Source organism: Fulmarus glacialis, unplaced genomic scaffold (genome assembly GCF_000690835.1).
Source record: "Fulmarus glacialis isolate BGI_N327 unplaced genomic scaffold, ASM69083v1 scaffold7155, whole genome shotgun sequence".
NCBI classification, from domain to species: Eukaryota; Metazoa; Chordata; class Aves; order Procellariiformes; family Procellariidae; genus Fulmarus; species Fulmarus glacialis.
In genome coordinates, this window is record NW_009213658.1 from 17,474 (window position 1) to 30,431 (window position 12,958).

The window sequence follows — 12,958 nt, forward strand, 5'->3', positions numbered from 1 at the left end:
CCCTTTCCCTTGCAGTAGTCAAAAACCTGCTTTCACCAGCAGTTATTCTGAGCAGTTGCTCCCAGCTCACCAGAGTGCAGCCTGTGTATGCACTGATAAATTCCTTCTCTGCAGTTATTTACAGTGTTAATAAATTAAACTGAAAAGCAGCACACACCCTAGCAAGAAATGTCTGGCATCTAATCCCACAGCATTTGAATAAAATGGCATCGACAAAAAATCCTGAATAAAAATGTGGCTGCATGGGTCACCTGTCCCTGTTTCAAAGAAGAAGGCGCCCCTTTACCAGACATAATAGTCAGAGTAGATGCTACAAATGCATTGGAACTTGCTAATGAAAAAAACCACCCACACAATATTGAAGGAAACTCTTGGGTGACGCAAGAAGGTAGTCCTGAAGCTCAGGCTCGTCAGCTCAAGTGGCGTTTAGCCCCGTCCTTCACAGCTGACAGCAGTAATCAGCCAGAAAGAAAAAGGCATGACAGTGCCAAAAGCTGCAATGAAAACTTCGAAAACTGGGATAGGATGGGAGAAGGAATGTGTAGAGCCCAGCCTAGTAAAGCACTTCAGTATGTACTTTGCTTTAGTGGGATTATTTGCCTGAATTATATATGCCTGAAGTCAAGCTGAGGCCTAAATGATGCACCAGCACTTTAAATAGTGCTCAGTATTTGCACATACACAAATGTATTTCCTTTTTCTTTTCCTTCCTTTTTTTCCTTTTCCTGAGTCGAAGATTTCTGGAAGCTGCAAGAGGCTGTTGCAGAAGTGTTGCCTTTTTTTTGCTTCCCCAGGCAAGAGGACGTGGGAAGGCACTGCTCGTTCCAGCAACCCTGTGGAGCTCCATGGGACTGCGGGTGACTGGGCTGTGACAGGATCACGTGGCAGTATTAAACTCTGTAAAACGCTACAGTCCGAGGAAATACTTAACAAGAAAATACCAAAACACACAGGTCTTTTGAGTTGGCTGCAGAATGCTCAAAAGCTTGTTGGCATTCGTAAATACCTTAGTGGTGAAGGACAAATAATGCCTCTAGTATCTTTTATAAGGGTTATCCCCCACTTTGGTGGAATTTCAAGTTTTATTCTAAGAAGATATGCAGTAAAAGCATATTTCAAATACAGAGAGTTTGTCTTTAGATCCAAAAAGAAAGGGCTGCCAAGCTCATCGCTATTTAAAGACGGTAAATGAGAGAGATTTGGAATAGGTTATTTAACAGGTATCCAGCCCTTCCCCTGGAAAAACTCCTGCACACCAGTCAGTTGACATTTACTAGTAGGGACCATCAGTCAGTGGTAAAGGCAACACAAACCCACAATGGGTATCTTCTGTAGAAGGCAAAACTTTTATTAAACGAACCAGATGTCACAAGTTAACATTTGCAGCTGTCTGAGAGATGGGGAATCGTACGGCAGCTATAGGAGCAGTAGAGGAATACACAGATTTGTCCCGGATACTGTGGAAAGCCAGGCAGCTCTGTAATAGTAATTATTTTCAACTTGTCCTCATCATGGAAATCAGGATGTGCCTATTTGTTGCCCTGGAGCGCTCTAACGGTCATCGCACCGAAGGCGAGCCTACATCAGACAGAATTGCCATCAATCTGTTCTATACCAAACAGCAAAAATCTCACTACTGTATCATTCGGTCAGGAAAAAAAAAAACAGTCATTTAATAACTATGCCAGACAAGTTGACTATCAAGGGGGGGGTGTCACTTAAGAGCCTTTGTCACCTGGTTTCTTCTTGCTTGTCTTCTCTATCATCGTCTCCACAATCATCGCTGTCTCTTCGTACGTCTGAATTCTGTCATCTGAAAACTTCTCGATGGACTCCACCACCTCGACCTTCTCATAGCTCATGGAGCCAGGCAAGCCTGCTTCCCTGAACAAAAGGCCCTCCTTATCTTCTCGGTCATATTCTGTCTCTCGAAGGACTCCTGGCTCGGTTGGGCTTACCAGACCAGGGGAAGGAACTGTCTCAGGCTCAGAGATGTCCGGATACTTTGTGATTTGCTCGATTTTTCCTCTTGTTTTTTTGCCCCATTCAAGTATGCCTTCTTTCTCTTCCTCTTTCTGTTTAACTAGGAGTTCAAACTCTTCCCTCCTTTCACAGATAGCCCCTTTCTCTTTTTCTGATGGTTCGGCAGGTTCTGGCAGCTCCGGTATGGGCTCCACATAACCACCGTTCATCACCTTCCCGTTGCTGGTGGAAACTGTGATCCCTCCAACAGCTGGGATGGAGGGGGCCAAGATGCAAGGTTCTTCATAGCGTTCCTCCCCTGTTACCAGCACGTAACGCCCTTTGGGCTGGACATCAGGTTTAGGCTCTGGTTTCTTGCAGACTCCTATTTTCTCCTTCACAATCTTACACAATTTATCGAAGGCTTTACTTATCTGGGCTCCATCAGGTACGTCCTCTGGGCCCGTTTCTTTTTCATCAAGTTCTAATCCTTCCTGCTCAGGTTCACACGTGACTGAGCCTTCGTGCCTAAACTCCAGCTGATCTTGGTCAAAACCTTCCACAGCTCTTTCGTACATTCTTTCAGGCGAGAGACCGTCAGTTATGTCTTTAGACATCAGCTCCTTTTTCCTGGCAATTTTCTTCGTCAGAGCTTTTTGTCTGGGCTTTACACTGGCAATGTCTTGCATGGCCTGGGTGATATCTAAGGAAAAAATCAAAACAAAGCAAACAACAAACAGTGCTGAACACAGTCACTGCAAATGCTAGAGCTGCCTCTCACCCTCACTGCGCAGGTGGAGAGCTGAATGCAGCAGCAAATGTGAGCACAGCTTCCGTCAGCGCATTGAACAGCCTCTTCTTTTGCATGGGCCCCTTGGCCAACTAGCCATTTTGCATCTGAGTTCGACGCTGCCATCACAAGACAACTGTGCGTGTAAGAAAGGCAGCTGCACAAAACATTCACCTATCAGGCCTGCATTAATGCTCAGCAGGAGCATTCAGCGCCTGCCTGCGCCTCAGCATCTTCCTCCCAGGCATCGTGGCAGGGTTTGGCCCTGTTAACTAGACAAGAAACCTCGTCTCCTAAGGCAGAGACTGAAACCAGGTGCCCAAAGTTAGAGGCATGGCCTGGCAGTAGGACTAAGTGGAAATAGCTTGTCTGCCTTTTACAACTCCTGCTAGGGTTTAGGGAGGGGGAAAAAAACCCCAAAAGCCCTATTTAAAACCTTCCCACTGAATGCAGCGTTGCTAGGTGAGCGGTCCAGGCCCGATGGGAAAGGTGAGTGTCATCACCAGCTCTTCCAGCGCTCCTGAAGACAGGCTCAGCAGGGGGACGCCTCGCCTTTGTGTCCCGGGGGGGCTAAGAGCGAGCCAGGCACCTTCCGCCACAGCAATTTTGGGTATGGGCAGATGCAGGAAGGTGCGTCAGGAGGGAGCAGCGAGCGGCCGGCGGGCACAGAGCTAAGCAGCCGCCCAGCCAGCGGTGTGGTGCTGAGGAGCAACATTTTGGCATCACTCGAACACCGACGTTGAGCTCTAGGCCCGCGCAGAGGGAACCCCTGCCCACAGGCTGTGTTTCTGATCTCCTGGGCAGTCAGCAGCCACAGACCCCATGACAGCTCAGCAGCAGCAGCAGCAGGACCACAGGCAGGCTACTGATTTCCATGGCATGAACAGCTAGAGCAGAGGAGGCAGGTACTGGGAATTAGGGGAACACAGGGTCAGACAGATATTAATATATTTTCCCCAAAGCACCTGTTTTGTGCCACGTCACAGGTACAGTAATGCACACAAAATGCCCTGCTCGCCTTGCAGGTAGGAAGCGGATGTGTGGTTAGAGACGGGCCGAAGCCTCAGCGGGTATAAAACAACACTTTGCGGGACAGTAGTTATTTACAGCTGCTGAGGATCTGGCCTTATGCATTATGGACCCACTTCATATAAAAGTGCTACGGTTCAAACAGAGCAGTTAGAAAAATTACAGCTGCACACCAAAGAAAAACCTCATTTGACGGTTTATCTCCGTTCTCAGGGCAGTTTGTTGCTAGTAAAACCCCAGTGAGCCTTGGAGTTAACCTACAGTAAGCCATCCCGTGTGTTAGTACCTACAGCACCTTTCTATGAACCAACTCCCCTCTTTGTTACAAGCAGCCTCGCTAGTTTAGTCCTGGCCCTTTCCTTGTCACGAGGTTTACAAGCATCCTAATTCTAACAAGCAATCATACAACACAGAGGAAACACCATTCAGAGCAAACTAGGCCATGGAATATAAACAGATCCAAAAAAGTGTCCTCTGCCCGCCTGCAGCACTCAACATGCCCTGATGCTCTTTGCACAAAGTGTGGGCCAATGGCTCGCAAGAAGTCAGCACAAAACCCCCAGCTCTTTCCATAGTTCCAGGTGCCTTCTGACTTTGCTCTATTGATTGGCCAAAGTAGTAAATTGCAGAAATTAGCAAAGAAACTCTTTTGCTTGTTGTTTCGGCCTTTGACAGCTTGTCCCAAAGACAGCTGAGGTACGCTGAAATCGTTACATTTACTTAGCAAGCCTCGAATCAGGCTGTCACGGCTGGTTCATATAGAAGACAAATGGAAAAACAGCTTAAAGTACAATGATGCTGCTCTTGACAGACACAGGAAGACATGTCACAGGTTTACCTCTTCCCCTCGAAACTTCAGGCTGGACAGGTCTATAGATCTGCGTGAAGAGTGTGACTGGCGTTCCTGCTATAGCAGAGTTTAACCTGCCGGAGAAGACATGCATCAGTCAGATCTCTCTCCCTCATTTCCATCAAGAGCAAGTGAAATTGCACAAAATGAAGCATGGAGGTTAAAGAAACTTATTCCTCTGTGGCGAGGAGTCAGAGAGAATGACGGGAGCCTGTTTCTTGTCTGGGGAAAATCAACACAGCCACAGCACCTTCGCAGGAGTTAGGCTGTTGACATGGGATGCTCCATTAGGTAAACTACACCACTAATTAAAACCCATAGCAACAGGTCTGTAATTCAGCACAGCACTTTGAAAGGATGGGAAGATTTTGGATGGCCAAACAGTCAGTCCACGCCTACCAGAGGTCAGCAACAGCTGCACATGCTGGCCGGTAAAATATGAAATTTGGTAGCCGTTACAATGTTACCTGCATATGCCTGACTTCAGAAGGGCAAGAAGAAAACTGAGCAGTCTTCCTTGGAAAATATTTGAGGAGTCAGTGGTATTAAGGGTTAAAAATTAAAACTGAGAGGCTGGTCTATATGCAAACCAGTTACTCTATCTGTGGCCCTTCCAGTCTGCTCTACTAGAATTTGAGAGAATATTTTGGCCTGTAGGGAGGATATACACCCTGTGTAGATACGCAAGAGATGCACATTTTGATTTTTGGCACTGAGAATTACCCTGATCAGATACTCCTAACCAGAACGCAGTGTCCAAAACGAGACGCTGAAAATTGATGAAATACCTGTTCCCCACACGTGAGATTGACTATCAGTGAATGTCCTTCCCCTGCACCTTCTGCACGACCCAGAGCAGCGCTTTGGGCGCTCGGGGGTCTGGCCCTGCTGCATCTGCCTGCACAGGCGGCACCGGCACTGCTGTGAAAGCCCAGCTCCTTTTCTTATGTGAGGCTAATGGTTGACATTAGAGGGAGCCAGTGCTCCTCCGTAGGTTTAAACGCAACCCAAATCCCTGCAAATTTCTTACATTCTACCCTTTTCCCCCCCCTTGCCTGAAGAATGGGGTTGCTGTGAAGAGTGTTTTGCTTTACAGGACATTTGCCCTGCCTGAGCCCTGCGGGAACAACCTGCCTGTAATGCCCCAGCAAGCTTCACTAACACCTGGGCAGTGGAGAGGGTGTTCAATTTGCTTTCGTATGCTCCTGACCTCTGTGTGCTGATGCCAAGACAGTGTATGAAAAGGAGACTGTATGGAAAGGAGAAGCTCAAAATGGCTCTGACCCTTTCCTTTGCAGAGGCTTGACCAGATTTTGCATCTATTTAGATTCCTGTCCATGGATATCTACCAGTTAAAGTGTGAAATGGCCATAGCTTTGGGTGGATCAAATGCCCTTAAACATACATTTTTCAAAGGAGATAAAAAGAGATCACTGACCCCTTTGGGAGAGTCCAGCAATCCAGCCTTACCGGCTCTCCTCATTCTCGATGATACGTTTGTACCGTTCCAGCTCGTTCTCCAGGGACTGCTGGTAGATCACCAGCTGGCGGCAGTCGGTCGTGTACTTCTCCAAGGTTCTCTCAGCCTCCTCTATTCCCTTCCTAAGGTTTTCAATCTGCTCATTGTAAAGCTGAATTTCATCATCGTAACTCTCCTGGGTGTTTTTAATCGCTTGCTCCAGCACGGTTGTCTGGTAAACAAAATTGATGGGTGAAAGCAGCAGCTCTGAAGCATTCAGCATCCCCATATTTCAAGGGTAATTAAAGGCAAGACATGTTTTATTACGTTGTGTGAGGCTGCACTGCTGAAACACAGTGGCAGTTTCACTGCATTTGTTCAGTTATTCAAGAACAGTAACTCTCCCGCCCCCCCTCCCCACCCCCTTATCTATCCCAAGGCTTCTGTTCCACAACAAGCATGGCGGGATTGGTGTGAACCAGGGGAACAGCTGTGTGATGTCTTCTTCCCCATGCACGCGAGGCTGGCTGATGTCTCGCTGCGTGACCCGCAGCTCACTGTGGACAGCCTCGGCAGAGCACGCAGTGTCTTACGAGGAGAACAAAAGCGCTTAACTGGGAAGATGTTCCTGGGCAAAACCTGCTCCTCCTTCTCTGTGATCTGCAGACCAAGCACTGAAGGTTAAGGAAGGGTCTTTTTTTAAATAAAAAGCTTCCCTTTTGAGTTCAATTCCTCAGCTTTTTTACTTTAGCAATAAAAATAACCGCTGTGCAGTAAGACCTCAATGCCAGTCATAGAATCATAGAATCATAGAATCGCTTAGGTTGGAAAAGACCTTTAAGATCATCGAGTCCAACCATTAACCTAGAACTGCCAAGTCCACCACTAAACCATGTCCCTAAGCACCACATCTACACGTCTTTTAAATACTTCCAGGGATGGTGACTCAACCACTTCCCTGGGCAGCCCGTTCCAGTGGTTGACAACACTTGCGGTGAAGAAATTTTTCCTAATATGCAATCTAAACCAGTCATTGGAGTGCGCATCAACCAGGAGGTGGCAATAAGTTCCTTGCAAAAACAAGGGGCAGGAGTTACACGTGGGATATTTGGCAGCGTAACTCTGCTCTCACTTTCTTCTGCTATTTTTGGCTATTCATTATAGTTATTTTATCACATGGGATTTTTTTTTCCCTTTTCAAACAGCTTTTAAAGAGATGCACTCACAAAAAGCTAATGGATTCTTTAGTAATTGATTTATTTCTATATGTCACAGGCAAGATTTTCAAAAACCTTTTAAGAGCCTAAATTTAGGACCTAAGTCCCTTGGTATTAGTTTGGTTATATTGCAGTGTACCAGTGGACCAACAGGTTCCACAGACCCCTTTAATGTCTAGTGCTCACGAGTGGGGTCGATAACCTCTCTGCGACATGGTTATCAGGTCCAGAAACAGGAAAGCAAAGGAGTTTGAGGACACCTCAGTCATCAGCTTCAGCCTTCACCGTCACAAGCAACCATGTTATCGACCTCCACTCATAAAGTTATTTCAATCTTTTAATCCAAGACATGAGAAGGAATGAATTAATAAACTCCTTCTAAATGGAACAGGAAGATTTGATTTTGAAAGCAGCACAATTAATTCCCCAAAGAGTGCCTCTCTCCATCCGCTAGCAGAAAGCTGATTTTCTCCCCTTTTTTCTATATTGATTCATTATCTCACTTATCACTATATTGATTCTTGCTCTTCCCGGAGCACGTGTCCTTTTCCACCAGAGCATCAGACAGAAGAAAGATGGAGCACATGTGTCCTTTCCACCAGAGCATCAGACAGAAGAAAGAGACCAAGGAAAAGACCTGAGGGTAGTACTGTCCCCAAGTGCCCTAGTGAGAGAAGTTATGCTCAGGAAGTTAAGAGCTGCTGCTCTGACTGTCCAGAGGAGTCCAAAATCCCACCAAAAGGTGTTTTATGCCAGTGTATCACTCCCCCCACCCCGGATGGCCAACTCGAGGCACAAAGAAAGCTGTATTTGGGGGGCAGAAGGTGGTCATTCTCCACCCCATCTGCTAAGAAACATTCAACTGCGTGTAGGTAGACCCGCCATTGGCAATTATACAGGACTGGTTTCTATTCACTGTAGCCTTTAGCTGCTCCTCCATCTCCTGCCACCCTTGTCCCTGCACTGCACGCTTGCTTGGAGACCCTGGCTAGAGGAGAAAGGTTGATTTACAGCAAGTTTGGCTGGGAGATGGGCAGGAGCAATGAGTGAAAGTCTTGGCCAGTCATTTTCTGCAAATCAGGAATTGGCAAAAAGCAGGTGGTTTTGGTGCTGGTAGTGTCTAAGCACAGGAGAGGTGTTGAGGTAGTGCTTACTAGTGACAGGGATGAACACAGGATGCCAAAAGTAGCTTGACACCTATTTCAAAGGACATTCGGTTTTGATTACCAAGTCTGTCCAGCCCTCCTCACAGCAAGCTCAGCATTGGATGTGGCACTGACGGAAAGGACTGGGCAGAACCCTGAAGGTCCCCCATCGTTTTTCACAGAGCCAGCTTCCAGCCTGAGCTCAGTAAGAAAGGAAAAAAGAGAGACCAGCCCCATGTGACATTTCCATCCACAGCCTCCTTCTGACTCCATCCCACAGAAATCTAGTGACAACATGGAAACCTTCTCCTACCAGCTACTCTGAGAAGCAAAGATGGCTTCATTGTGGCTATGATACCTACAGCCCTCCCTGGCCATCTAAACCTGATGATTTGGGTCACCAAGAGAATGAGAATGAAACAGCTGAAGAAGAAGATGAAAAAAGGAAAACACATCCCCAAGTCTCCAAGTCCACTGAGTTCACCAGACCCTGTTAAAGACCATGTGGCCGTAAAAAGAGCAGAGTTCATGAGCGTCATGGTTGTGTTTATGGCTAGTTATGGCAGTACCTCTGTCTGCAGTTTGTATTTCTGTGCCTGTAGCTGGCAAAGGATGCTCTTGTATTCCTCCAGCTGGCTCTGCAGAACAGGGATCCTCCTCTCCGCTATCAGTTTTTCCTGGTTGGAAGAAAACAACGTGTGTACAGGAAAGTATGTTTCGCTCTTTTAAAAAGAGCCAAAAGAAATTCCACTACTGGAAATAAACCGTAAAGACAAATAGAAAATGACAAAAGACAAATAAAAAGATGGGTATTGAACCTCAAGCAAACCCTTGTGGCATGGCTTTAAGAATAAAAGATGTCAGATGGCAGGACTGTAGAAGTACAGCTTATGTTGAAATTAGACCCTGTAGACGAAGCTGTTCGTATCTTCTTCCAACCAATAAACATTCTTGGCATAGCCACTCACACTGATGGGAATCACCAAGTTTTCATTTAGTCCGTACTAGTTTATTTGATTTACAAATTTTCACCACATCTTGCCCCTTCAGGACAAGATTTACTCTCTCTGTAAATACTTTTATATCCTGCCAGCTCCTCCTCAGATAGGAAGCACAACTACTTTAACTACCTTTCAACTAGCCATTTTGGGGACTAACACATATTTCCAAAGCTACAATTATTTTTTTATCTCATATTCAGTACTTACAGTTGTTGCAGTTTTCGTCTAACCTTGGAGTAGGAGTTAGAGGACCATGCTTTAGGAATAAAAATTGACTCTTTCTTACTTAGAGCAGCATGTATTTACCGACACAATACTTACCTCACATATGCCAGTGGTTATAGGGGACACGCGAGGGGTTGTCTGGATGATCTGCTGCAAAACATTGACGTAGGTCTGGATTTCCATAAGGTTCTGTGGTGAAGTAAAAAACATTTTCATCAGAAAATGCCATAGCAAGGTGTGCCCTTTAATGTGCTCCACTTCTGGGGCTTATTCCTAGATATTTACTTCTTTCAGCATATAAAAGTCCAGCCCATGTTCAGACTTGGTTTTGGAACGTGGTTTTAGACCCGATTTTGAGTGCATGTGTGCTAACAGTTTCATCATGCTGAAGGTACATTACAGGCATTTGGCTAAGTGACAATATAGTTCAAAGTCTTAATTTAAGATTCCGTGATTTCTGATTTCATGGGAGATTTTCAAAATGAGGACGACAAATACCTTTGCATGTGGTCCAAAAAGTGAGTCTCTTCTTTCAAAAGCAGCAAAGATGGGAAGTGGTCTGATACCGAGCCTCACAGTTCTCCCAGGAAGGAGAAGGGATCTGCATGCGTTAGTCGGCTGCAGCTTAATCATACAGCCACAGGCTTATTTCTGCTGATTAACTGGAATGCTCTGGCCCAGAAAATTGGGAATCCCCCTCTGATGAAAGTAATAGCTTCTTAGCATGAAATAGAAGACAGCTTGACCAGCACGTGGGGTTGAATCATGGTAACAGGCCAACAAATTCAAGACATTGCTACAGGTGTAGACATTGGACCCCGAGGGAGGCAATTCAGATGCTTGCAGCCATCCGACTGTTGGGCTTGACCCCCACACTGCACCTGTTGTGCCCATTGAAAATATGTAGTGCTATATTTACCCGCCAAAACACAAACAGGATTTGCTTTAATTTGCCACTGGAAGAGATCATGGAGAAGGGTAAAGCTTCACACACGTCTCTAGAGCGAAGATCTAAAGAAGATGGCAAATTCAGCCTGTTACCTTCTTGTATCTGTCCTTTGTGGCATTAATGTCATCCTGCAGGAACTGGGACTCAATCTGCAGCTCCAGGTTGCACAACAGTGCTTCATCAGCTTCCTGCAATGCAGAGACACATGGTACAGTCAGTATGTATAGCTGGAGTGCCAAAAACACAGCAGCCACTTAGCCATAATGTGAGTCATTCTACATGCGTAGCAGGCTGCGTGGGGAATTAAAGCCTACTGGGAGAAACAAAAGTATTATGAAACCAACAAACAATAGGCACCTTATTCATCGTGTTCTCCTATTGTATGTGTTGCTTTTCAGCACAAATATAACTTACGATACAGTTTGGCACTGGCACTGTCAAAATATGTTTACCATATGCTTTATGAATGCTGGGAGCCAAGTAATAGACACTATGAAATACCAGTCTTTGACACTAAAAGCTTGCAACGGTGCATGAATCTTAAACAGATGACATCAACAGACTAAGGCATTGATTTATGACGGGACCTGTGGTATTCTGACACCTTTTTACTATTCCCAGTAAAGAATCCCTTATAAAAAACCTCAGGATGATCCAAAGTATTTTCACTCCTTTTGGTGTGTTCTCAAACACCACAAATGTTTGTCAGGTTTAGAGCCATTTCTGCAAATAAAAATGACAGATGACCAAGTCCAGAAAAAGTCAGTTTGCTGCAGAAGTTTCTAATATTGGGGTTTGTGAGGAAGAAAGTTCGTAACGTCCAATTAATTCAGAGGACAAGGTGCATGACTAGCGATCATGATCTCAAAGTACACAGGTATGAGTGGCACTGGTATTAAAATCCAGTGAAATCTCCATTTCTGCCCAAAGGTCTAATACAGATTTTTCCCATCTTATGTTGTTTAATACGAGCCCATAAATATAGAACAATTTTATATTCATAAAACAAGTAAGGCGTTCCACCACTGAACTGTGTCAAGAAGTATCTCCTATCACCTGATGATGCTGTTGGATGTGTCGTAGACCTCCTGTTAGAAGACACAGTCCCTACCCCTGGCCCATGCCACAGACCAGCATGTCCTTCCTCCTCCTCATTCATCTCTTTTTGGATTGGGAGTCTGGTTAAACTGCTGTCAGAAATTAAGCAATATTTATAAAAGACACAACTAACCTTTCAGGTGTTAAAAACTGTTGAAATATAGACCTGCTTACAGGTTCAATCTCCAGATGCTGAGTGGCACCCTGTGCCCACCGAAGGCAACAACAAACGCTCTGCAGTTTCAGTGTCTTTGTCAGGAAATCACAACATAATCGTTTAATTCAGAGTAACACTCAACTGAGAATGAAATCTCTAAAAAATGTAAGACAGGAGTTTCAACTAGTTCACTCACACTTCCGGTTTGCTAAGGGAAATGGTTATGAGCTTACAAGTACCTGTTTTCAGCAGTGAGAACATGTGCGAAGGGGGAAAAATGTATTTTTTTTTTTTTTTTTTTTTTTTTTTTTGACAAATTGGTTGAGCGTTGCATTTGATAGGATTTGGGGTGTTCCATGCTCTGGTTTCCCTCCTGCTATAGCAGTATTTCAACTACTCATTTAGTTCCAGATATTTTATAACTTTTTGATTCTCGTGTATATGTATATATATGTGGCACCTCAGTGCCATAGGTAACAAAAGAACAAGAAATCTGAATGTCACCACCAGTATCACTCATCATAATCTCAAAGACGCTACAATTGTTATTTCTCAGAAAACTTTGGTGTACTTCACGGAAGACCTAACTGGACACAACCACATAGTTCATTTGACTGAAAAATGGTGGATATAAATCCTGACTCTGTTGCTTTACAGCTGAAAGATCTCTACTGAGCTGTAGGACATCTTGCCAAAATATGAGATGTTGCTTCTAAGAGCAGGAGATTTTAAAAAAAAAAAAAAAAAAAAAAAAAAAAGGAGGATTTAAAGGTGTCCCTTTAAAATTACCTACGTGCCATTACCAGCTGTAAACATCTCAGTGAGTGGATCACGGGTTGCAAATAAAAGACTGAAATCTATGGGTGCAGCATATGACTGGTAGAAGGGGATTTTTCTTTTTGCACGTGCAGAGGACGCGCTATTCCAAAAATGTGTAGATGTTAGCTGTCTCATTATGCTGCTGAGCCTCCCAGCCAGAGACCTCTCCAGCAGACTCTCTGCTTTGTGAGACAGTGGCTGATTCAGACACATCCAGACCAGTACATTCGGAGCCAGTCATCAGGAATCCCCGCCGC

At 45.0% G+C, this 12,958-nt stretch overlaps 1 protein-coding gene across 1 annotated transcript in view; it reads right to left on the bottom strand.

Annotated features, from left to right (window-relative positions):
• Positions 1 to 1,327: 1,327 nt before the first annotated feature.
• BFSP1 (beaded filament structural protein 1, filensin) overlaps positions 1,328 to 12,958 on the bottom strand; it is a 20,389-nt gene continuing 8,758 nt past the window's right edge. Inside the window, exons 3-8 of the mRNA XM_009578266.1 lie at positions 10,720 to 10,815; positions 9,775 to 9,867; positions 9,022 to 9,129; positions 6,102 to 6,322; positions 4,620 to 4,705; positions 1,328 to 2,665 (exon numbers count right to left, since the gene is read on the bottom strand). Coding sequence (XP_009576561.1) covers positions 1,719 to 2,665; positions 4,620 to 4,705; positions 6,102 to 6,322; positions 9,022 to 9,129; positions 9,775 to 9,867; positions 10,720 to 10,815 — 1,551 coding nt within the window. The 3' untranslated portion in view covers positions 1,328 to 1,718. The remainder of the gene's footprint in view (positions 2,666 to 4,619; positions 4,706 to 6,101; positions 6,323 to 9,021; positions 9,130 to 9,774; positions 9,868 to 10,719; positions 10,816 to 12,958) is intronic.